The 27367-nt window shown below is 41.0% G+C and overlaps 1 protein-coding gene across 1 annotated transcript in view; it reads left to right on the top strand.

Annotated features, from left to right (window-relative positions):
• Positions 1-20140, top strand: part of DCBLD2 (discoidin, CUB and LCCL domain containing 2) — a 134906-nt gene extending 114766 nt beyond the window's left edge. Inside the window, exons 12-15 of the mRNA XM_040338703.1 lie at positions 8487-8580; positions 11484-11533; positions 12890-13012; positions 18890-20140. Coding sequence (XP_040194637.1) covers positions 8487-8580; positions 11484-11533; positions 12890-13012; positions 18890-19320 — 698 coding nt within the window. The 3' untranslated portion in view covers positions 19321-20140. The remainder of the gene's footprint in view (positions 1-8486; positions 8581-11483; positions 11534-12889; positions 13013-18889) is intronic.
• Positions 20141-27367: the final 7227 nt, after the last annotated feature.

The raw sequence follows: 27367 nt of genomic DNA, 5'->3' as shown, positions 1-27367 counted from the left end.
GATGACGGCTTTGTTTAGCTCTTTAAAGCGGTTTCTTTTTGAAGTGTTGTTGACTGCAGTAGTGTGTTGTAGTCTGGGTCAAACGTATGGAGAAACTGAAGCCTGCGAAAGGGTTGGAGAACATGGAACTGGCTTAGAAATGCTTAGCTCTGCCTTATGTCAGCTGTGAGTGGCCTGCTTCCAGTCAGGAATGTTGGGGTTGACATCAGAGTGCTATGAACTCTGCAAGTAACAGCTCTGAGTCATCTGTAAGGAGGCGTGAGGCTCACTACGCTGTCCTTTTAACTATCGCAATCCCTTGTTTTACTCCCTGTACTTCAAGTGATGCAAAACACAGGTTTCTATAAAAATCAGGAAGGTCTCTTACATTAGTAAACGTATAATAGCGAGGGTCAGAGCATTTATGGCATGGGCTTGCATCACACGCAAAGTGAAAATTTAAAGCGTGTTCCAAAAACAAATACCTCCAATTCTAGGTCTGATGTTTAGCTGTAATGCATTCATGTTTGAAAAGCTTTCAACGGGTTTTATGAATGTTTGTTTTGAGGTAATTTTGTTCATATGCATTATTGTAGTCCTATCGGGTTTGGAGACCCAGTATCGGAATGTGTGTTTTCATAGCAGTAAGCTAACAGGGTGTTAAGTTTTGCTTTAGAAAGGGTTAGGCCGGAGTGAAGGGGGCCTTTGGGTAGGGCACCGATCCCTGAGGCAAAAAAATGAATAGCATATGTATCAACTTTCATCATGGATATAATATTTGAAATCTGTTCTAGAGAAACAAGTTGTTTGAAGAGATTTTAAAACCTATATGTATATATATACACACACACACACACACACACACACACACTATTAGCAAAAGTATTGAGACACCTGCTTTTACACGCACATGAACTTTAAAGGCGTCTAATGCCCTGTTGAACACAGGGCATTGGACGCCTTTAATCGGCGTCTGATGAAAACGAACCGATGGATTTTTTTTTCATCAGATATCCGATGAAGACGACTTTCATCAGTCTTGCCTACACACCATCAGTTAAAAATCCGATCGTGTCCAACGCTGTGACGTAAAACACAACGACGTGCTGAGAAAAATGAAGTTCAATGCTTCTGAGCATGCGCCGACTTGATTCTGAGCATGTGTGTATTTTTGACCGATGGATTTCCTAATTTTTTTCTATCGATTTTTTTTTTTTTTAACCACTTCCAGACCGCCGCATGTATATGTACGTCGGCAGAATGGCACGTACAGGCACATTGGCTTACCTGTACGTCCCTGCCTAGACGTGGGTCGGGTGTCCGATCGGGACCCCCCCCCGCTACATGCGGCGGTCGGATCCCCGCGGGGAGCGATCCGGGACGACGGCGCGGCTATTCGTTTCTAGCCACCCCCTCGCGATCGCTCCCCGGAGCTGAAGAACGGGGAGAGCCGTGTGTAAACACGGCTTCCCCGTGCTTCACTGTGGCGGCGCATCGATCGAGTGATCCCTTTTATAGGGAGACTCGATCGATGACGTCAGTCCTACAGCCACACCCCCCTACAGTTGTAAACACACACTAGGTGAACCCTAACTCCTACAGCGCCCCCTGTGGTTACCTCCCAAATTGCAACTGTCATTTTCACAATAAACAATGCAATTTAAATGCATTTTTTGCTGTGAAAATGACAATGGTCCCAAAAATGTGTCAAAATTGTCCGAAGTGTCCGCCATAATGTTGCAGTCATGAAAAAAATCGCTGATCGCCGCCATTAGTAGTAAAAAAAATAAAAATAATAAAACTATCCCCTATTTTGTAAACACTATAAATTTTGTGCAAACTAATCGATAAACGCTTATTGTGATTTTTTTTTTTACCAAAAATAGGTAGAAGAATACGTATCGGCCTAAACTGAGGAAAAAAAATGTTTTTATATGTTTTTGGGGGATATTTATTATAGCAAAAAGTAAAAAACATTGCATTTTTTTCAAAATTGTCGCTTTATTTTTGTTTATAGCGCAAAAAATAAAAACCGCAGAGGTGATCAAATACCACCAAAAGAAAGCTCTATTTGTGGGGAAAAAAAGACTGCAATTTGTTTGGGAGCCACGTCGCACGACCGCGCAATTGTCTGTTAAAGCGACGCAGTGCCGAATTGTAAAAACCCCTTGGGTCATTCAGCAGCATATTGGTGCGGTCCTTAAGTGGTTAACCATACGAAAATTTTAAAACAGGTTCTATTTTTTTTCCACCGATGGGGGAAAAAACTGATGGGGCCCACACACGATCGGTTCGTCCGATGAAAACGGTCCATCGGTCCGTTTTCATCAGACGAACCGATCGTGTGTACAGGGCATTAGTCTGTAGGGTTCAATATTGAGTTGGCCCACCCTTTGCAACTAGAACCGCTTCAATTTTTCAGGGAAGGCCGTCCACAAGGTTTAGGAGTGTGTCTATGGGAATGTTTGACCATTCTTCCAGAAGCGCATTTGTGAGGTCAGGCACTGATGTGGACGAGAAGGCCTGGCTCAGTCTCTACTCAAATTCACCCCAAAGGTGTTCTAACGGGTTGAATTCGGGACTCTGGGCAGGCGAGTCAAGTTCCTCCACCCCACACTCGCTCATCCATGTCTTTATGGACCTTGCTTAACAGTCCTTAATCGTCTGTCGTATTTTTTGGTTTCAAGATGCACCAAATATTTTTAATGCTGAAAGGTCTGGACTGCAGGCAGCCCTGTAAAGCCCCCAGATTCTTATACTATGAAGCCATGCATTTGTAATAGATGCCGTGTGCAGTTTAAGATCATCCTACAAGGCCTTCCCTAAAAAAGACATCTGGATGGGAGCATATGCTGCTCTAAATCCTGAATATATCGGAGCATTGATGGTGACTTTCTGGATGTGCAAGATGCCCAATCCATACACACTAATGCAACTCCCATACCATCAGAAATGCACGCGTTTTAACTGAGCGCTGATAAGCCAGAAGGTCCCTCTCCTCTTTAGTCCAGAGGACGCCGCCTTTTCAGGTGTTCCGAGGCTCCCTGGTGCCCCCCCCCCACCTCTGGCCACATGCGGTATTGCATGCCATTGAAGTCCATGCAGAACAAATTATTTTCGTTTCCATTGACTTCTATGGGGAAACTCGCTTTGATATGCGAGTACTTTGGATTACAAGCATTCTCCTGGAACGGATTATGCTTGTGCACTCTGGGGGTTATTTACGAAAGGCAAATCCACTTTGCACTTGAAATTGCACTGAAGGTGCACTTGGAAGTGAAGTCGCTGTAAATCTGAAGAGAAGCTCTACTGATTTTATTATCCAATCATGTGCAAGCTAAAATGCTGTTTTTTATTTTCCTTGCATGTCCCCCTCGGATCTACAGTGCAATTTCAAGTGCACTTTGTACTTGTAGTGCAACGTGGATTTGCCTTTAGTAAATAACCCCCCTGAGTCTCTAAGATGCTCTTTTAATAGCCAGTCATGTTACTGACCTGTTGCCAATTAACTTAATTGGCTGCAAATGTTGTTCCAGCTCTTCCTGGTTAGTACCACTTACTTTTTTAAAGCATGTTGCCACCATCAATTTCAATATTACCTTTATTTATTTTTTACTTTTTAAATGGTACATTTTCTCAGTTTAAACATTTGATATGTTTTATATTTTCTATCTTTAATAAAACCTGGGTTTGAGATTTGTAAATCATTTAATTTTTTTTTATATAGATTTTAAACCACGTCCCAACTTTTAGGGAATTGTGGTTGTTTGAGGTAGAAAGCTTCAGGTCAGTGGGGGGGGGGGGGGGGTGTTCTTTCATAGGTCAGTAGACAGAGGGTGCCACCATGTTTAGGCATCTGATTGGTAGGGGCTCTGAATTCTGAATGCAGTAAACAATGGTGTATTTAGGTTTCGTGCTGCCCTAGGCCTGACTAAACCCGTGCACCCCCTAATTTAAATATGAGCCACCCCTTCCTGTCAAGGCCACACCCCTTCCTGTTTAAGACCCGTCCTGAAATTTTTGCAAGGGGACACTAGTTCTTAGGGCCTGGGTGGGGGGGATGGATTCCCTTAATTTGCATAGATTTCCTCTCACTTCCTGTTTGGCTATGGGGCAGGGAGTGAAGGGAAATCTCTGCAATGGGACAGAGATGGTAAAAAATAAACTGACAGGGGCTATAACCCTCCCTTACTCTATCCAAAATGGAAAAAAAAAAAGTGTTGCCTATAGTTCTATTTTAAGCACAAATTTCTGATCCTTTTATGGAGAGGACTAAGAAGATATAACCATGCCAATGGTGCAGCAGAAAACGTATAGCACAGTGAGGAAGGTTTGTGGTCCAGGATGATAGGACAGTCAAAATTAGAAGCAGCTTGTGTTACATTAACAGTGTAGCGAAGGCCGGCGGGCACTCTTTCCGTGCTGCCCCCCTGCAAAGTGCTGCCCTAGGCCTGGGCCTTGTTGGCCTAGGACAGGATACAGCCTTGGCGGTAACCCCCATCTTTCTTCTTTAGTCTGTGAAATACTTTTGTCTTGAAGGGGAGAGTGCAAGCCTGTATATACCCCTCCATTACCAGGCCATGCTGTGATAATGTGACAATTGGGTCATACAACACTGTCATTTTGAGACTGATGGAACTTTATTTTGGTGGTCCAGTATAATCCTAAGGAAAAGCCATAAAACAATGACTACTTCATAGACAAAACTGCTGAGAAGCTTCAGCACATAGGGCCAGATTCACGTACAGCGGGCGCAAGTTTACGTAACCGGTTTACGTTACACCGCCGCAATTTTTCCGATTTAGTGCCCGATCCACAAAGCACTTACCTGGAAATTTGCGGCGGTGTATCGTAAACAGTGTATCGTAAACAGGTCCGGCGCAAGGCGGTCCAATTCAAATGGGGCGGGTACCATTTAAATTAGGCGCACTCCCGTAAAAGCGGCACGGGAAAGACAGGCATACTTTAACATGGTGGAGTACTTTTACACCATGTTAAAGGTGCCCTATCTTTGCGAACCAAAATCTAACACTCGCGACGACGTAACGACGGGAAAAATGTTTGTGGATCGCCGTAACTCCTAATTTGCATACCCGACGCTGGTTTAAGACGCGAACTCCCCCCAGCGGCGGCCGCGGTACTGCATCCTAAGATCCGACAGTGTAAGTCCACTACACCTGTCGGATCTTCTGCCTATCTATGCGTAACTGATTCTATGAATCAGTCGCATAGTTAGAAACAGAGATACGACGGAGTATCAGGAGATACGCCGTCGTATCTCTTTTGTGAATCTGGCCCATAGTCCCGCCCTTGGGCTTATCCCTTTAAGGCCTTATGCACACTGAGCATTTAGCCCCTATGCATGAGATTACAGCATTGTCATGTGCGGGGGTAAGGCCCTGCTGCCAGCAGACTGTAAAAGTCTAGAAGAGGCTGAAATGTGACTGAACCGTGTACCAAATGGTACTATCATTTAGGGCTGTATGCACCCAGGTGCGGTTCGGACCAATCCGAAATAATGAAGAAAAAAAGTCGGACAAAATTCAAATAGTTTTCAAATAATTTTCAAATTTAAGAGAATAAAATAGAATAGAAAATAAAGGAATAGAACAGAAGAATAAAATTTGGATGAATAAGAAAATAAAAGAATGTAATATAATAGCATAGAATAGACAATAATGTGACAGAATAGACTAGAATATAATGGAAACAACGAGCACAACATAGAACATAACCATCTTCTGAACTTCGGATTTCTAATAGAATAAATTTGAATTCGAATACATAAAAAAATAGAAAATAGAATAGAAAGAATATAACCATTTCCCAAAATTCTAATGAAGTCAATTCGAATTTGAATAGAAAAGAATAGATTAGAATAGCAAATAACAGAATAGTGTAGAAAAAAAAACAATAGAATATAATCATCTTCCGAAACTCAACTTTATTTGTATAGAATACATTTGAATATAAAAGAATAGTATAAACATATAGGAAAATAATACAATTTAAAAAAAACAATAGAATAGAAAAAACAGAACAGACTAGAATATAATAAACAAATGGAATAGAACAACCTAGAATATAACCATCTTCTGTAATATATGGGTAATGATTAAACACAAGATGTTTGTGTGAAACGCGTCCACGTGACCTTGTGTTGGTGTCTTTGGTGTTATCACTTTGAACAATAAAAGGCAAATTGGAATTCCTGGATGTGCAGCTATTTCTTTTCTTACAATCTTCTATAATAATTTCCCAAAATTCAAAGAATCAATTTGAATAGAAAAGAATAGATTAGAAGAGGAACATGGTTATATTCATTCTATTCTATTCAGTTTTTTTTCTATACTATTGTGTTATTTTCTATTCTATTCTACCATATTCTTTTTTATTATATTCAAATTTACTCTATTTGAATTTTGGAAAATGGTTATATTACTTCTATTCCATGCTATTTCTTTTTTTTATTCTGTTTTTTTCTATTCCAATTTCAGAAGATGGTTATATTTCATTTAATTCTGTTCTTTTTTTCTATTCTATTCCATTCTTTTATTTTCTATCCTATGTTGTTCTGTTTTACTGATATATTCTTTCCTATTCCTTTATTTTCTATTCTATTGTATTCTCCATGGAAATTCTACAACTGCTCGAATTCGAAAACTTCTAAATCAATTTGAAAACCTTTTCAATGGATTTTGAGTCGATTTAGAGTAGGAATAAACAAAAGCAATTTCGAAAACAAATTTTACTAAACAAATTTATGTAAATAATGAATTGCAACGAAACAAAACATATATATTTTTTTTTATTCTGCACTTGTCTAATGAATGCCTGGAATGCAAGCCGCCTGAGTTACGGACACTTGTCCCTGGGCGCATACGGCTTTTAACGTTAATATCACACGGTGAACTGTCCTGCCTTGGCAGCTTTCAGCAACTCAGACTTTTACAGACTGCCTGCAGCGGTGTTGCTACTACGGTGCACCTGTACCTGATACCTGCATAAAAATGCTGGAATCTCATGAACAGTAGCTAAACTTTTAGGGGCAGATCCACAAAGAAATTACGCCGGCATATCTATTGATACGCCGGCGTAATTTCAAAATTCCCGCGTCGTATCTTTGTTTTGAATCCTCAAAACAAGATACGACGGCATCTCGGCTAGATCCGACAGGCGTACGTCTTCGTACGGCGTCGGATCTAAGTTGCAATTTTTCGGCGGCCGCTAGGTGGCGTTCCCGTCGAAATCCGCATAGAGTATAAAAATTAGCTATTTACGGCGATCCACGAACGTACGTCGGCCCGGCGCATTTTTTTCCGTCGTTTGCGTTCGGCTTTTTCCAGCGTATAGTTAAAGCTGCTATACTGAGGCATACTCAATGTTAAGTATGGCCGTCCTTCCCGCGTACAATTTTGAATTTTTTACGTTGTTTGCGTAAGTCGTTCGCGAATAGGAATTTGCGTAGAATGACGTCACCGTCATAAGCATTGGCGGGTTCCGGTTTAATTTCGAGCATGCGCACTGGGATACCCCCAGGGACGGCGCATGCGCAGTTAAAAAAAAACGTTGTTTACGTCGGGTCACGACGTATTAACATAAAACACGCCCCCATCACAGCCATTTGAATTCCACGCCCTTACGCCGCGAGAGATACACTACGCCGCCGTAACTTATGGCGCGGATTCGTTGAGGATTCAAACTAAAAAAGATAAGTTACGGCGGCGTAACGTATCTTGGATACACTGCGCCCGGCGCAGATGTCTGTGGATCTGCCCCTTAGTGTGCATGAGGCATTGCATGTTTCACCTGTTGACTCCCCACCTTTTACCTTCAATTTTACAATATTTAGCCAATTCACAACAGAGCAAGGGGAGCTTTCTCTGTTTTCAATAAGCTTAATGTTTGAAAACACACTTGTGATGGCGCTAATTGTTTCACAGGTATCAAGGTACAGAGCCACTCTGATCGGCTCTGTATGTCGTGGCTGTAATTTGAGCTGTCCATCATGACTGTGATTGACAAATCTGATTACAGCCATTCATGGTTTGTGGGGTTCTGGCCACCTAAGTGTGTTTGTTTTTCTGAAGTTTTTTTTTGTTTTTTTATTATTATTATTATGCTAAAAGGCAGTATGGAGGTGAAATGCAGGCCAGGAGTGTCATGCAATTTATTACTTTTTTTTTTTTTTTTTTTCTAGCTATATTCTTCTGTTTTGAAATCCCTTGTACATGAAGAAACCTTGTTTTTTTTTATATGTAAATGGTTACTCAAAAGTGATAGTTCAATGATTTATGAATACAAAATGTGTGTGTGTTCCTGGCCATGCCTCTTCTTTCAGACAATTTTGTAGACTTTAGAGCACAATTTTGCTGAATGTGCTGTGAACGAGTTGCTTTTGTTACACTGGTGACCCCGAAGAGGGTTACTCCTTCCAACACCTACACAAGAATGTGCTCACTGATTGGCGTGTAAGCTGAACTGTTCTTGTTTTTAATGTGTTACAGATGTACCCTTGGCAGCCATCCTGGTCCCAGCCTTAGTCATGGTCTGCACCAGCGTCGTACTGCTGCTCGTTTGTGCCTGGCACTGGAGAAACAGGTTGGTCAGTTTGACTACTCAGTCCTACAAGTCAGGTGTACATTCAGCAAACTGTACTAAAGGAATCCTATTACACTGCGGTGATGGGTTTGTCCCATGTGTCCTGTGAAAGAGGTCGCCTTCTGTAACCTGGTCTCCAGATGTCTCTAAACCCCTGCACCTGTGGCCATTACATATATCCTGCTGTATCTATTAAACTCTTTATGACCAGAAGTATTCTTCTCTACTGCTGGCTGCAGTGTTCTTCGATTCTTTATGGCAGCTTGTCTGTGCTCCGTAAAATGGTGTAGACACGAAAGGAGCAATCTGTAGTATCTGCTTGATCTTACTATGAACTGCCCTACCCCCTACACCTAGTGCAGCGTTTCTCAGTCGTGGCACCCTTTAGCCACTTTAAGACAAGTTGTTTTCTGTCCCTTTTTGTTTGCAAGTAAAAACCTGTACTTTTTTTGATAGAAAATTTCATGGAACCCACCAGACATTTTATTTATTTATATATATATATATATATATATATATATATATATATATATATATATATATATATATATATTGTGTGTGTATGTATATACACATACATTATTTATATATATATATATATCTCTACACATACATAATATATATATATATATATATATATATATATATATATATATATATATTATGTATGTGTATATACAGAGCTTTTCAGACACAATTTTCTTGAATTTTAATGCAACATTTTTTGGGTAAAAGATGATGTTGTGCTAAGTATAGAATAGAATACCGTATTTGCCGGCGTATAAGACGACCACCTAATTTTCCAGCTAGAATGTTGGTTTTGGGATATACTCGCTGTATAAGATGACCCCCTTCCTACTAGTCATGCCTCGCCTCACTGTGCCACCATTACATGCCAGACTGTGCCACCATTACATGCCAGACTGTGCCACCATTACATGCCAGACTGTGCCACCATTACATGCCAGACTCACTGTGCCCCATTACATGCCTCACTGTGCCCCATTGCATGCCAGACTCACTGTGCCCCATTACATGCCTCACTGTGCCCCATTGCATGCCAGGCTCGCTGTGCCCCATTACTTGCCTCACTGTGCCACTGCATGCCAGACTCACTGTGCCCCATTACATGCCTCACTGTGTCACTGCATGTCTTGACGATCCCTTACCTTATCCTAAGACATGCAGTATCGGTCAGACCGCGGCCGTCCATTTTTTCAAAAGTCGTGCCTCCGCCTTCTGCTGTTCCGTGATAGGCGGAACACTCAGCTTCCCAGGAGACACTGTGTTCAGTGTTCGCCTATCACGGAGGCCCTCTCGTCCTCGGAGATGGGCGGAACACTGAACAAGTGTCTTCTGGGAAGCCGAGTGTTCCGTCTATCACGAAACAGCAGAAGAATGAGTCGCGGCTTTTGAAAAATGGACGGCCGCTGTCTGCATGTTAGGTTACCGGCGTATAAGACGATCCCCGACTTTTAAGAAGAATTTCAGGGGTTAAAAAGTCGTCTTATACGCCGGAAAATACGGTACCTAACATGTCGTCGTGTTTTATAATTGCGCATGCTTGTGGAATGGCGACAAACTATGATACTTAAAAAAACCTCCATAGGCAACATTTTGAAAAAAAAATTTTTTATGTCACACAGTATTTGCGCAGCAGCTTTTCAAACTCCATTTTCTTGAATTTTAATGTGCATGCTTGTGAAAAGGCAACAAACTACAATACTTAAAGGGGTTGTAAAGGTAAAAAAAAATGTTTTGCCTAAATAGCTTCCTTTACCTTACTGCAGTACTCATCCTTCAATTTTGCTTTTAAATGTCCTTATTTCTTCTGAGAAATCCTCACTTCCCGTTCTTCTGTCTGTAACTCCACACAGTAATGCAAGGCTTTCTCCCTGGTGTGTTGAAAGCCTCTTGAGGGGGGGATGGGGCGAGCAGGAGGGTCAGGACACTCTCTACTTTGCAGATAGAGAAAGGAGCTGTGTGTTAGTGGGCGTCCTGACACTCCTCTCCTCCTCCCCCCTCAAGAGGCTTTCTCCACACCAGGGAGAAAGCCTTGCATTACTGTGTGGAGTTACAGGAAGTGAGGATTTCTCAGAAGAAATAAGGACATTTAAAAGCAAATGGAAGGATGATATAAGTGAAGGAGGACTGCACTAAGGTAAAGGAAGCTATTTAGGAATTTTTTTTTGTTACCTTTGCAACCCCTTTAAAAAATCTTCATAGGCCAACTTTTAAAAATGTTTACAGGTTATCAGTTTAGAGTTACAATCAATGTCAAGAGCTACAATTATATAACTAAAGTTATATATTGTATAACTTTCTCAGCAATGCCTCACATGTGTGATACAAACACCATTTACATATGAGTGCGCGACCTACATATGCATTTGCCTCTGCACGCAAACATGGGGTGAGGGACGTGTGCACTATATATATATTTTTTATTTTAAAGCTGAGTTCCACGCAAAAGTGGAATTTTTTTGATCACTTTTATTGCTATCACAGCAAATGTAAACATTGTGATAACAATAAAGCATGACAGGTCCTCCTTATGGAGACAGAAGTTCTAATCCATTCTTCTTTTACTTTATTATGGTGGTTGTAGTTACTCCCATTAGTACTTCTGCTCAGTATCTCTTGACTGTTAGTTTGAAAATGGCCTATTTATCACCAAAATACTGAAATTGGTGGCATTGTTTGCAGATATATGATGCAATATATGATAGGCCAATCTAAAAAATGCCCCCTTCCCCCCCTTCACTTGCCCACACACACACACACACACACTTTTAAAATGAATGTTTTTAGTCTGTAGCATTTCCTTAACCACTTCCTAGAATATACTGAATAGTTGAATGTGAGATGACTCTAATTCTTTCTACTCTTTTTTTGTGCACCAGAAAAAAGAAATCTGAAGGTACATACGACTTGCCATACTGGGATCGTGCAGGTGAGTGCGAATACCGACTCCTGTGGTTCATGAACTGCAGCAGCTACTTGTTGGGCATTACGAGCAATTATCCAAAGTCTAGTCTATCTGAAGCCTAAATCTGATTGTTAGAAACACACTTACTGCTAAACTGAGAACTACAGCTGCAATAATGGCATAATATAGGTAGAGTTTTTTTTGAGTGTTAACAATTAAGTAAGCTCTAACAGGCAGGGCCCCCTCATTCCTCTTGTATTGAATCATATTGTAACTGTACTGTCTACATTCCTTTTGTAAACTGCTGCGCAATTCGTTGCTGCTATATAGGTTTTGTATAATACTAATAAACGCACAATTTTTTCCCCAAGGAGTAAGGAAGTATTGTTAGAATTGTTGCAGTATGGCTCCACCTGGTGGTGATCTGGCGATACTCTTTATGCACAAACGTGGGATAAAAAAAGGCGTTTTGGTGCATTTTGGGCACCCTGTTTCATGAGCTCAATGAATTCTGAGAAGAGCTGGTGGGGTGGCTATTCTGTCTTTTTGCACTGAAATGAGCATAGTGGTGGCATGCCAGCACCTAGACTTAAGGCGGAGTTCTGCCCATTTAACCTGTAATGATTCCCATCCGCAATGCCTTTGTAAATGGCCATTTTTTTCTTTCCTAAATACCTTTTTTATTTTTATTTTTTCAATTATTTCTTGCAGCACATCCAGCTCCGGCCACCTAGGCCATTACGTCACAAGGAGATTCCCATGGAGTTCTGGGATATCGGCACTACCTATCCCAAGGAGTCCATGGGAATCGCCTAATATTGAAATTTCACGTGATTTCCTTCCGGGATGTCCTGTGATTGACAGGTTGCCATAACAATGAGTGAGATGTTCTGTCGCGGTTGCTATGGCAATCTGCCATGATGAAACAGCGCCGCACAGTGACATTACTGCACAAGATCGGGGAGGTGCATGCTGTGTAGCCAGCTGCACTGAATCCCAGAAATAAAGACGAGCGGGATTGAGATGCCCACAACTGCAGTGAACCCTGCCTGCTTTAGAGATCAGGTTAGATTTAAACAATTTAAAGCAAATAAGAAGGAAATGTTGGAGTAGAAGTAGAAACTTTGACGATGAGCATGTAAAAAAAGTTATATTTGGGGACTGGAACTCCACTTTAACTCTCCACTTAAACCCACTCCTATATTCTCCAATCTCCGACCTCTTGTGGTCCTCTATAAACAAACATCTCAGAATTCAGAGATATGTATAGTTTAGAATGTTTAGCATTTATTTAAAAAATTAACCATAATTTTAACTAATGTGATAATAAGGAAGAGCAGGTTGCTTTATTGTAAACGCTTCTCCCTCCGTATTTGGCAGGCTGGTGGAAAGGAATGAAGCAGTTTCTTCCTGCTAAATCAGCGGAACACGAGGAGACCCCAGTGAGGTACAGCAGCTGTGAAGTCAGCCGCCTACGACCAAGAGAGGTGGCCATGTCAGCAGGTACTGGTCTGTCCTGTAAACTGGGGCTTTATTTTTATATTTAAGGCTAAATGACAGGTTCTTTTGAAGGTCATACACATGCACATTACCTTCTGACACTTTGTTCTCTGATGGAAATACATGGTGCTTATCAGTATACGGGGGCAGGAGCATGGCGCTACCTTCTCTTTCTATCAGATCACAGTGCTTGGATCTGAGTGGCCAATCTCCAGGTACAAACACTGGGCCAGATTCTCGTAGAATCTGCGGCGGCGTAGCGTAAGCCATTTACACCACGCAGCCGCAACTTACTGGAGCAAGTGCCGTATTCTCCAAGCACTTGCTCCGTATTTTGCGGTGGCGTAGTGTAATTGGCCCGGCATATGGCCGCGTAATTCAAAGGGGGCGGCTTGTATTCAAATTAAGCGCGCCCCCGTGCCGATTGAACTGCGCATGCGCCGGGCTGAAAAATAGCCCAGTGCGCATGCTCCAGCTCACGACGGAAAACGTCAATGACGCCGACGTGAGCGTCATTGACGTAAAGTCGTATTCAAGAACGACTTAGGAAAACGACGTAACCAGCGGAAAAAGACGACGCGGACCCGACGCCATACTTAACATGGCATACGGCGGACTGGCGTAAGGTTACCCCTCATGTAGCAGGGGTAACCTTACGCTTACGGAAACAACGTAAGCGACGCAAATTTGTTCGGGAATCGGCGTATCAGGCTCATTTGCATAGTCAAATGAGAACTGAATGTAAATGCCACCTAGCGGCCGGCGTTGCATTACATCTAAGATCCGGCGGTGTAAGTGACTTACACCTGTCGGATCTTGGCCGTATCTATGCGAAAATGATTCTAGGAATCACTCGCATAGATACCCAGGCTCAGAAACAGAGATACGACGGTGTTTCCTGAGATACACCGTCGTAACTCTTCTGAGAATCTGGCCCAATGTCACGAAACCGACGGTTCTAACGAGTGTAACAAATGTAAGTATCAGTGAAGGGGGTGTAAGCTTTCAATAGAACCCATCACTTTGCTCAAATTCAATTTTAATGGCGCTTGTACTGTATGAAGTTACAATCTCATATTCTGTCTGTCTTTTGGAGCCACACAGGACCCCTTGAGATGCCTGATGAAGGGCTCCTGTGTGGCTCTTAATCATTGCTATCTGCTGTAACAATGTGATTGCTGAATAAAGCTTTGGACTCGTTCTGGAGATCCATGGTATGCTGGTGACATTCTCTTTCTTTGACTATATACAGTTCGAGCTGGTGGTCGCTTCAGGACCCACTTATATACACAAATAGGTGTACGTTTATCAAACGGTGATAATTTATCTCATTTCAGTTCTCAGCAGTTCTCAGAAAAAAATCTTCTCCTCTGGCACCCTGTTTATGAAGCTGAGAACATTTGTTCTCAGAATGAGAATAGATGAGAAGTTTTTCCTCTGAGAACACTTGAGATCTGAGTAGAAGAGGGAGGGGCTGCCTGTGATCTCCTCATACACCTGTGTGATTACAGAGCAGCTGAGTTTTTAAAGTGAAACCAAAGTTAAAAAGACTGTTATTACATGAAAATAATAAGTGCTTTTTTAACTCAGTTTTTTTACACACATTTTGGCACATTGTTTAAATGTGTGTTTTTAATTGCTAATTTTGGCTTTATTTATGCATATTTTGGCATTTTTTTTCAACATGGAGTGATCTACAAACTCCTGAGAACTGTTTCTCTCACTGTAATCTCACGTGATGTAGCGGGATTACAGTATGAGGAAGTAAAAAATACAAAAGTTGAACACGAATCAGCACACATTATACACCACATATTAATAAAATAATAAAGTTACATTCCTACCAAACAATATACATTAACCTAATTATTAAAATACATTGTTTTTATCAATATTTAAAGCTCATACATGTGCCTATTTAAATGTGAATGGTGTATAGTATATGAACGGAAATCCACATATGTAATGCAGCTATACACCATTCATATAAATGAAAAATACATTTATGATCATTCATTTTATTTATTTTTAATAACGTATACAAATATAAACCTTGTATAACTGTAATAGAACAGTCCATGGGTAAAACCATATTCTAGGGTTTACAATTTTTTTTTACTAATAAATAAAAAAATTATATAAAAATGACTTTAATAATAGCATTTTAATGCAGGTAGAATTTATATATATATATATATATATATATATATATATATATATATATATATATATAATATTGATTTAGATATACAATATATATATATAAACAATATTTATTTATATATTTATAAATTTAAAAAATATATATTTTTATATATATATATATGTGTGTGTGTGTGTGCATATTTTTTTTATATATATATATATATATATATATATACACACACATCTATATATATCTATAGATATACATAGAAATAAATACACACACACATATATATGCTATATGATGATGTATACATATATATAAATATATATATATATATGAGCAGGGCCCTCTGATCATTCCTGTATTAAATTGTATTGTAACTATAATGTCTTCCCTGATGTTGTAAAGCGCTGCGTAAACTGTTGGCGCTATATAAATCCTGTATAATAATAATAATAATAATATATACACTATAAATTCCTAACCTGCTAATTTTGGGGTGTGTAATAAGTGGAGAAGATGTGATCTGACTGTATGGCTGCTTGTGTGTGAAGCATGGAAGTCAAGACTTCCTTCTTCCTCCACAATACTCAGCCAGCTTCACGCTTCTCACTCTGATTCTCCACCTCAGAGATGGTGAATCAGAAAGTGAGAATTCTGTCACAGATCGCCAGTGAGGTTCTGAGATCGCACCTTCATAAACTGGTCGTTTCTGTGACAGTCAGTTACAGATTCTCACTGTGGTGAGATAATCAGTGAAGAACATGTTCTCAACTGATTACCTCAGCTTCATAAACTGTGTATGACCTGAGATCAGCAGTTAGGGCCCTTTCACACTGGGGCATTTTTCAAGCGCTTTAGCGTTAAAAAAAGCGCCTGTAAAATGCCTGAAAGAAGCTGCATCTGCAATCCCAATGTGAAAGCTCGAGTGCTTTCACACTAAAGCGCCTGAAAAACACCCCAGTGTGAAAGTGGTCTTAGCGTTAAAAAAAGCGCCTGAAAGAAGCTGCATCTGCAATCCCAATGTGAAAGCCTGAGTGCTTTCACACTGAGGCGCTGAGCTGGCAGGGAGTCAAAAAAAGTCCTGCATGCAGCTTCTTTGCAGCGCTTTAGGAGCGGTTAATACACCGCTCCTAAAGCCCCCTTCCCATTGAGGTAGCTTTTTTTAACGCCAAAGCGCCTGAAAAGCGCCTCAGTGTGAAAGGGGTCTTAGCAGCGCTTTACCAGCGTTTTTCGGGCGCTGGCAGTGTGAAAGGCCTCTGAAAGCACTTGGGCTTTCACATTGGGATTGCAGATGAGGCTTCTTTCAGGCGCTTTACAGGCTTTTTTTAAACGCCAAAGCGCCTAAAAAACGCCCGAAAAACGCCCCAGTGTGAAAGGGGTCTGAGAATCGGGATCACCGCTGATCTCACTTTCATAAAAGGACACCGCTTCAGGACCCACTTATATACACAAATAGTGCGTTGCATATGGACATGAGGACAGGGCACTTTAAAAAAAAGAAAAAAAAGAAAAGAAAAATCATATATAATTATTTTATTTAAAGCAGAACTTCACCTAAAAAAGGGAAGTTCCGCTTTATGTCTTATGCCTAGGCGATTCCACAATCCCCCCTCCCCCTGCACCATGGAGGAACAATGTAATAAATGTATCATACAGTGTGGGCTCATTGGCTCGTCTTTAAGCTCACACTTACCTGGATATTGTATCCACCCCACATTATCCTGCAGTTATGCTATGCATTGTATACATTTGTTTGGTGAATGTGAAATCTATGTTCTTGCACAATGCCGAAGTCGGGTCCCTTCTTTGCGTCTACCTCCCACCCCCCATCTAGCCTTTCTCTTCTTTTTCACTATTGTTATTTTTTCCTCTTTAACATACAGTAAAACCTTGGTTTGAGAGTAACTTGGTTTGAGAGCGTTTTGCAAGACAAGCAAAATGTTTTAATACATTTTGCCTTGATATACAAGTGATGTCTTGATATAAGAGTAGCGTCATGTCAACTGAGTATAAAAAAGAAGAATGGAGCCTCTAAGTGTAGCAATATGGTTACATTTAATGAAGGTACAACAATTAGCAATTTATTGCTACACTTAGAGGTGTCTCTCTTCTCTTTTATACCCTGTAAAAAAAATGCTTTGATATACAAGTGCTTTGGATTACAAGCATGTTTCTGGAACGAATTATACTCGCACACCAAGGTTTTACTATATTTGACTTAACCGATGTTCATTTAATGCTGGTACTCTTAAAATATTTAGACATTTTGTGATTCCCTGCATTTACTAGTCTGGAGTTGTACCCTTTCAATCATCGGTAATATAAATGTTGCTTACTCCTCTGTGTTGAGCCAATTTAGAAGTGTTTTTTACGCTTTTTCTCTGTATCTAAAATCTCCTAATAAACGTTTATAAAACAAAAGCACCTGATCACAGAGAGATCTGTTTGATCAGATGCTTTACAAGCCAGTAATGGCTTGTAAACAACAAACCAAGAGCAGAAATGGCAAAGTTTTAGTTTCTTCTGGTTTAATTCATCACAGGAGCAGGTACAGATGTACCTTTCTATCCTGTGTTCAAGAGAGCCCGAGAACAGCTGGAGGGGGAGGCCCCTTCTGCACCCTATAGAAGCGATCAAGTGGCTGTAAAGCTGCTCAGATTACTTCTACAAGCAAGCCTATCGCTTTGATACCAGGATCATGGCTGCAGGTGCAGCCATGATCCTGATATCACTGCTTGTTCTCAAAGACGGGAAACGGTTCAAATATATGGCCAGTATAGTTGGGTCGAACACTCCCTGGTTCGGTTCGTGCCAAATCTCTCGAACATAGCAAATGCTCGCACCCAAACCGCAAACCCTATTAAAGTCTATGGGACCCCGAACTTGAAAAATCAAAAGTTTCCATTTTGAAGGCTTATATGCAAGTTATTGGCCATAAATAGGGTATGGGGACCCGGATACTGACCTTGGGGACATGTATCAATGCTATTTTTTTTTTTTTTTTCTTAAAAGATTGTTTTTACAGGAGCAGTGATTTTAATTATGCTTAAAGTGAAACAAAAAGAAGGAAAACATCCTCCTAAATATAGTGCCTGGTGGTGCCCTTAGTCAGTCTGTAAAGTAGAGTATATGTACTGTGTATAGAACCTGCTGCAGCAAAACTGACATTTTATATAAAAACAAAATGGCATTTAAATTGCAGACACTATAAAAATGTTAAACCCTTTGTGCCTGGTATGGATTTTAAGGGGATCAAGGGCCCCCCCCCCCCCCAATCCATACCAGGCCCTTATCCGAGCATGCAGCCTGGCAGGTGAGGAAAGAGGGGGCGCAAGTGAGCGCCCCCTCTCCTGAGCTATACCAGGCCACATGCCCTCAACATGGTGGGGGGGGGGTGCTTTGGGGGGCACAGTGCATTGTGAGGCGATTAGCGGGCAATGTTCAGACCAAACTTTTGCTGCTCGGCTCGAACTGTTCACCGAACTCTAATGTCCAGCCAAAAGTTTTTCCTTTCTTTTGTGGGAAGTAGGGGTCAGTTAAAAAAACCCTGTCAGGTATTTACTGCTATCTGAGGATTTATAGAGAGATTTACTATCGCTTCCTAACTTACTCACAATGTTTCACCAGGCAGGAAGCGAGGGGACCTCTCAAACAGCAACAGAAATGTGAGTCATGTGAGATTGCATGGTTAGAATGGAAACTAATCTTGACCTCTGCATTTTTTCCAGAATATGCCCAGCCACTAGTTGGGGGAGCAGTGGGCACATTGCATCAACGATCAACCTTTAAGCCAGAGGAAGGTAAAGAACCAGGGTATGCCGATCTGGATTCCTACAACTCTCCAGACCAGGACATTTATCATGCCTATGCAGAGCCGCTGCCCACCAGTGGACCAGAATATGCCACACCAATTGTGATGGATATGTCGGGGCATCCTGCCGGAACCATGTGCCTGCCTTCCACCTCCACCTTTAAAGCTGCAGGGAGCCAAGGTCCTACACTGGTGGGAACCTACAACAAACTGTTATCTAGGACAGACAGTTCCTCGTCTGCACAGGTACTATATGACACTCCTAAAGTGACCCAAGGGGCATGTCCAGTGGAAGAGATGGTCTACCAGGTGCCACAACCAACAGCAAATAAGGATGTACCTCCTTAAGTGTCCACAGAGGAGCTTTTCGGTTTATTCATTGGAACAAAATGGCTTTATTTTCTACAAGCACATTTGCATTCTGTGTGTCCATAAATGTAGATTTTAGTCACATTGTTAATTATTTGAAACAAGACTTCAACCACTGTTCACAGGCTTTATATTGAAGCGCTAAACTACTTCACCAAAACACCTTTGTATGTACCTGCAGCAGAGCTGGACAACTTACAAATTCCTGTCCATAGTCCACCTGTCCTAGCTTACCCTTCAGTCTACTGCCGTGGTATTTTGGATTACGTGGCTTTTGCCTAATCCACCCAATATGGAAGTGACTGAACACTGGTTCCTGATCGAATACTTGTCATGTTTTTGCAGTGGGCTTACCCAGCAAGGTGCAAAGAACAATGATGTGCTTTAATTTGTGGCAGCCAATTAATCTGCTTTTTACAGTGAGGATATTGGGCAAAAGATTTCACTATTTCATCTGTCACCTTTTTCATAAGGGTCTGTTCACACTGCCTGCACACTAAACCCAGAGCAGTTTGGTGTGCGGACAGCTGTCCGTTTCGGCTGTGGTACGAGGGCACATCACCAATTCCTTTTTTATTTATTTTTTTTCCTTTTTTTGCTCTTATTGATTGTCAAATTTATTTGAAGTGCAAAAATTGGCAGTGATATGCAGTGCTTTCCTGTGTGCTGTGATAAAATGCAGCAAGTTTGCATTTTATCGCAGCTCACTACACCTCACCTTTGGGTGCACATAGAAAAAAAAACTTTTTCTACACTCTATTGCCAAAAGTATTGGGACGCCTGCCTTTACATGAACTTTAATGGCAACCCAGTCTTGGTCCGTAGGGTTTAATATATATATAGCTATAACAGCTTCAGCTATTTTGGGAAGGCTCTCCACAAGGTTTAGGAGTGTGTCTATGGGAGTGTTTGACCATTCCTCCAGAAGTGCATTTGGGAGGTCAGGCACTGATAAGAATGAGAAGGCCTGGCTCGCAATCTCCACTCCAATTCATCCCAAAATTGTTCTATCGGGTTGTTCAAAGGGATGGTCAACTCAATATTGAACCCTACGGACTAAGACTAGGGTGCCAATAAAGTTCAGGGGTGAGTAAAGGCAGGTGCCCCAATACTTTTGACAATATATTGTATGTGCGCTAGTGATGACAGGCGTTCTTTCAGTGCAGACAGGCATTTAGTGAGGAAAGCTATAGCGTAGAGGTTTGTTTCTCAGTTTATGTATGTACACCATTATAAGACCAAATTTACAAAGTAGCCTCTGGTGCTGGTTTGGTTGTCTCAGGTACCCTTTTTATGTGCACATTTCTCTTAATTTTACCCTTTATTATATGTTTTTCAATCCAATGGGGTCTGTTTTTGAGATATAATTTGCTAAAATTTTAATCCGTTTTTTATTTACTGTAAAATACGAGGGTTCTTCAAAAAGTTTCCGCTCTTTTATTAAACTCTTTTTATTAAGAATTTTAAAAACAAATGCCATCACTTTTCTACATAGTCACTTTCCTTTGTGATGCATTTTTTCCCAGCATCATACCAACTTTTTATTGCCATCAGCAAAACTCCTCCTGCCCTCACCACAAAAATATAAAACTATGGAAACTTTTTGAAGACCCCTCATAAATGGTGGTTATCACATGGGTGAGAAACCTATGTAGAGATCGAAAATGTATTACAAGCATTCACAGAATTGTGTGAAAAGCAGATGCAGGAGAAACCGCAGAGGAAAGGCTCCATAATGACCTTTTCTTTGTACTTTATTGGCGTGTACAGCAAATTTGTGTTTGCATGAATACCGATTGTGTGTTTCTACATCCCTGACCTGTCATTCTAACAACCCTTCACCTCTGCCTAGTACTATGGACTCTAGAGCTGCACGATTAATCGTTAAAGAATCGAGATTGCGATTCTACCCCCCTCACGATCTTAAAACAGCATTTCATCGATTCAGTGCAGAGAGTTCTCTACTCTGCTGACAGCTGTCAAAAAAATAAATAAAAAAAACAGGCAGCCTGCCAAGTTCATCACAACATCGCCTAGGCAGAGATAAGTAATACATATTGTAACATTTGGTTTTTAGCTCAAAGGGATGAACTTCGGTCTGTAAAATAAGTCAGTTTAACCACTTGAAGGGGTTGTAAAGGTACAATTTTTTTTTCCTAAATAGCTTCCTTTACCTTAGTGCAGTCCTCCTTCACTTACCTCATCCTTCCATTTTGCTTTTAAATGCCCTTATTTCTTCTGAGAAATCCTCACTTACTGTTCTTCTGTCTGTAACTCCACACAGTAATGCGAGGCTTTCTCCCTGGTGTGGAGTGTCGTGCTCGCCCCCTCCATTGGACTACAGGAGAGTCAGGACGCCTACTAACACACAGCTCCTTTCTCTGCAACGTAGAGAGCGTCCTGACTCTCCTGTAGTCCAAGGGAGGGGCGAGCACGACACTCCACACCAGGGAGAAAGCCTTGCATTACTGTGTGGAGTTACAGACAGAAGAACAGCAAGTGAGGATTTCTCAGAAGAAATAAGGGCATTTAAAAGCAAAATGGAAGGATGAGGTAAGTGAAGGAGGACTGCACTAAGGTAAAGGAAGCTTTTTAGGGGAAAAAAATTGTACCTTTACAACCCCTTTAAAGACTAAACCATTTTCTGACACTTGTTGCTTACAAGTTTAAAATCCGTATTTTTTTTACTAGAAAATTACTTGGAACCCCCAAACATATATATATATATATATATATATATATATATATATATATATATATATATATATATATATATATATATATATATATAATTACACACACACACACATTTTAACAGAGACCCTAGAGAATAAAATGGCGGTTGCTGCAATATTTTATGTCACACTGTATTTGCGCAGCGGTCTTTCAAACGCAATTCTTTTGGAAAAAATACACTTTAATGAATTAAAAGAAAACTAAACAGTAAAGTTAGCCCAATTTTTTGGTATAATGTGAAAGATGTTACGCCCGAGAATCGTGATCTTTATTCTAAGCAAAAAAGTTGTGATTCTTATTTTAGCCAGAATCGTGCAGCTCTAATGGACTCCTATGACTATCCTAGAAAGACAAGCGTCCTGAATATAGATGCTGGACTTTTCAAAAGGGCAAGTAGGCATTTGCCTGTGTATAGCCAGCACGGCTCTCAGGTGATTTCTGATTGGCTGCTAGAAGTTACCACCTGCCATCACTCTTTGCACATCCCTAGTGTGTACAGGTACAGAGACCTTTTTTTGTAAGTTGTGTGGATTTCTGGTGCTGAATATCCGCTTTAACGTTATTTTATTTTTCTGCCACTTCCTCATAAAGTTTCGGCCTCTGCAATGGAAGCTTTGGGGGGGTTTCCTGATCGACATGACAATATTTATTAACTGCCTGTTTATCCTACTGAGCTGTGCTTGGGGCAGCATGATACAATGATGAGTTGTACTAGCCCTCCTATGTGTGTGCACCTAGCCTGAAAACACAGAAATGCTGTGAGGATTTTTTTACTATTGTTTGTTGGTAATGACTGTCTTTTTTTTTTTTTTTTTTTGGTTCAGCTTTGTTGTCCATGACCATAAATTGTCTATGGTGACTAGTCATCCCATTTTATAACAGAGGTGAGATGTGCACTCTCTAGATGATTTCATGTCGCCGTATCCTGCAGTGGATCAGTGTTACTGTATATATACAAAGAATTGTGAATTGAAAGGACTTTGTGCCAACAAATCTGCTCTTGGCTACTGTTTAATGACATTTTGGGTCAGTAACAAACTGTCCTTGTAAAATGTATATTACAGACTATGGTACCCAAACTGTGACACATCTATCCTACAGTAGTTTTGTTTTACTACAGTGGAGATACTACCAATTTAACAGACTGTGGTCTAACCGTTCCTTTCAGCTAAAACTTAAATCTGTCAGACTTATTTGGGAAGTCAATATAGAGCGTAGTTACGATGTGCTGGGGTAGAGTACCTGGAGCAGCCAATCAAATTACTGCACATCAGTTAGGATTTCTGACTGGTTGCTATGAGTTGCTGCACTTTGCACATTCAGATTGGTTCCTGCACTACTTAACCACTTAAGGACCGCCTAACGCCGATATACGTCGGCAGAATAGCACGGCTGGGCACAGGTACGTCACCTTTAAGAGCCCAGCCATGGGTCGCGCGTGCGCCACCCGGTCTGAAGCTCCGTGACCCGATCACCGCCGGTGTCCTACGATCGGTCACGGGAGTGGAAAAACGGGGAGAGGTGTGTGTAAACACACCTTCCCCGTTCTTCTGTGTGGCAGCATCACTGATCGTCTATTCCCTGATATAGGGAACGACGATCAGTGACGCCACAGCCACGCCCCTATACAGTAAGAATCACTCCCTTAGGGCACACTTAACCCCTTAGCACCCCCTGTGAAAATTACAATGGTCCCAAAAATGTGTCAAAAGTGTCCGATGTGTCTGCCATAATGTCGCAGTCACAAAAAAAATGCTGATCACCGACATTACTAGTAAAAAAAAAAAAATATTAATAAAAATGCCATAAAACGATCCACTATTTTGTAAACGCTATAACTTTTGCGCAAACCAATCGATAAACGCTTATTGTGATTTTTTTACCAAAAATATGTAGAATAATACATATCGGCCTAAACTGAGGAAAAAAAAAATTTTTGTATCTTTTTTGGGGATATTTATTACAGCAAAAAGTAAAAGATATTGCATTTTTTTCAAAATTGTCTCTATTTTTGTTTATAGCGCAAAAAATTAAAACTGCAGAGGTGATCAAATACCACCAAAAGAAAGGTCTATTTGTGGGGAAAAAAAGGACGCCAATTTTGTTTGGGAGCCACGTCGCACGACCACGCAATTGTCAGTTAAATCGACGCAGTGTCGAATCTCAAAAACTGGCCAGGTCCTTTACCTGCATAATGGTCCGGGTCTTAAGTGGTTAATAAGATAAGCCTTTATACTGGAATTTGTGACTCTCACAGGAGCTTCAAGTTGGCCATATTTATACGTTAAATTTTCATTCGTATGAAAATTTTGTGAAAACATTCTTTAGCATTAGATTTTTTGCCATTATTAATACATTTTGTTCAAAAGCCCCTAATGTCATCAAGACCTGCTACTTGAATGGAATCCCAAATGTATTGGGTTGTACAGGTTTCTTTTGTGCAGTGCAATATGTACGATTTTTCCCAAAGGAAAACAACATTTAAAGAATTTCCTTTTGAGAAAATGTTTCCTTAAAGCGGAGGTCCACCCAAATTATATTTTTTTAAAAAGCCAGCAGCTACAAATACTGCAGCTGCTGACTTAAAAAATGGACACTTACCTGTCCAGGGCAACCCGCGATGTCGGCAGCCGAGGACAAGCAATCGCTCCTCCCTCGGCTGCCCCCGCCGCCATCCTCGTAAGGGAATCGGGAAGTTAAGCGTTGCGGCTTCACTGCCCGGTTCCCTACTCCGCATGCGCGAACGGTGCGGCCCATCCTTGCTAGTCCCAGCTCTCTCCCGCATACAGTGTGTTTCCCAGGAGATAGCGGGGGTACGGGAAGTGGCGTGACTCCCACGGGAGTCTTTGCCTGAAAGTGGGTGCAAATATCTGTCTTGGACGGGCATCTGCACCCCCTTCTCCCTGAAAGGTGCCAAATGTGACACCGGAGGGGGGGGGAGGGTTCCGAAAAGCGGAAGTTAAATTTTTGGGTGGAACTCCACTTTAATGCATTAAGGTGAAAAACATTGAGACTTTACAACTCCTTTTAAAGTGGTAGTATACCCACAATCCAGAATTGTCATTAGAAGCTGTGTGCTATAGGGATGAGCCAAACACCTCCCAGTTCGGTTCGCATCAGAACATGGGAACAGGCAATAAATTTGTTCGAACATCCGAACACCGTTAAAGTCTATGGGACTCGAACATGAAAAATCTAAAGTGCTCATTTTAAAGGCTTATATGCAAGTTATTGTCATAAAAAGTGGGCACCTGGGTCCTACTCCAGGGGACATGTATCAATGCAAAAAAAAGTTTAAAAAAAATCTTTTTTTTCAGGAGCAGCGATTTTTGATAATGCTTAAAGTAAAACAATAAAAGTGAAATATTCTTTTAAATTTCGTACCTAGGGGGTTTGTATAGTATTATTATTTATTATACAGGATTTATATAGCGCCAACAGTTTGCGCAGCGCTTTACATCAGGGAAGACAGTACAGTCACAATGCAATTCAATACAGGAGGGATCAGAGGGCCCTGCTCGTTAGAGCTTACAATCTAGAAGATTATTAGTATGCCTGTGAAGTAGCGCTTGTTTCCCATGCTTAGAACTGTCCCTGCACAAAGTGTCATTTCTGAAGGAAAAAAGTCATTTAAAAGTACTCGCGGCTATAATGAATTGTCGGCTCCCGGCAATACAGAGAAAAGTAAAAAAAAATGCGTGGGGGCCCACATCATTTTTTTTTTTTATTTGACGCAGGGTTCCCCTTAATATCCATACCAGACCTGAAGGGCCTGTTAATTGAATTAGGGGGGACCCCCACGCATTTGTTTTTTTTTATCAATTACTTTTCTCTGTATTGCCGGGAGCCAACAATTCATTATAGCCACAAGTACTTTTAAATTACTTTTTTTCCTTCAGAAATGACATTTTGTGCAGGGACAGTTCTAAGCACAGGAAACATGCGCTACTTTACAGGCATATACTATACACACCCCCAGGTACAAAATTTAAAGGAATATTTCACTTTTTTTATTTCACTTTAAGCATTATTAAAATCACTGCTCCCGGAAAAACGGCAGATTTTAAAACTTTTTTTTGCATTGATACATGTCCCCTGGAGCAGGACCCGGGTCCCCGAACACTTTTTTTTTTATGACAATAACTTGCATATAAGCCTTTAAAATTAGCACTTTAGATTTCTCCCATAGACTTTTACAGGGTGTTCCACGGCTTTTCGAATTTTCTGCGAACACCCCAAATTGTTCGCTGTTCGGCGAACAGGCAATGTTCGAGTCGAACACGAGTTTGACTCAAACTCGAAGCTCATCCCTAGTGTGCTATAACTTGCTGCTCACTGTCGATTTCATCAATCTCACTTGGGCCTGTTACTAGCTGTAGCCCATTTTTCTACTTTAGTGATGTCACCGACACATGTGCGTTTTGTCCTTCATCCATAGCATGATCTGTATGCAGTCAGTGAAGAAGGCCACTTGCCATGCCAGTGTCATCATTACTCGCGTCATTGCATTTCAATATCGCGAGAGTGCCGTCCCTCAGCAAAGCTCCTAAAACACCCCATGTGACCAGCCACGTCACAGGAGTTGGTACTTGGGCCCAGATCCCCCTCGGAGAAGCAAGTTATGGTAACCCTTGGCGGGTTAACATAAGAATATTGTTAAGAATAAAAATGAGGCTTGGGTAATTCATAATGCGCGTGTACGAGTTTACGGACTGTCATTGAGAGAGGGCGGAAGCATTGTCTTGCTGGATTTGGAAAGGAATACTCAAGATGGCGCAGGCTTCGGCCAGGATATAATAAACTGAAAGTAAGAAGAAAAAACTTACAATACAAGCTTTTCTGGGAAATAATATAGCGATGTGCAGTGTCATGATTTAAAGAGTAACTCGACTTTCATTGAGAAAAAAAAACATTCCCCTCTCAGTGATCTATGTACATTATAAGGATTTTGTTGCAGATTCCTACCATTTGTTCTGAAGAAATCCCTGTGTGTGTCCATGTGGTAAGTGAAACTAATGGTTTCATAATTTTCAGTCAGCTGCTGCACCTGCAGGACTCCAAGGAAACCTGCAGGGTCTGCATCCCTTTTAGATGTGATTTCCTATTGGGAGTATCTAAAAAATGACACTTGTTGCAGGGGATGCCTAATGCCTGACTTGTATCTTAGTGCAGACTTCTGGGAAAATCAGTGAGCCAATCACACAAGCAGGAAATGATTCTGAGGGGCGTGCTGTACATACTCTGTATACACACTCTGTGTATAGAACACCTCCAGGCTGCCATATTGCAT

The sequence above is a fragment of the Rana temporaria genome, chromosome 2, assembly GCF_905171775.1.
Source record: "Rana temporaria chromosome 2, aRanTem1.1, whole genome shotgun sequence".
NCBI classification, from domain to species: domain Eukaryota; kingdom Metazoa; phylum Chordata; class Amphibia; order Anura; family Ranidae; genus Rana; species Rana temporaria.
Note: the sequence above shows the minus strand (reverse complement) of the source record. Positions and strands in the feature narration are given on the sequence as shown.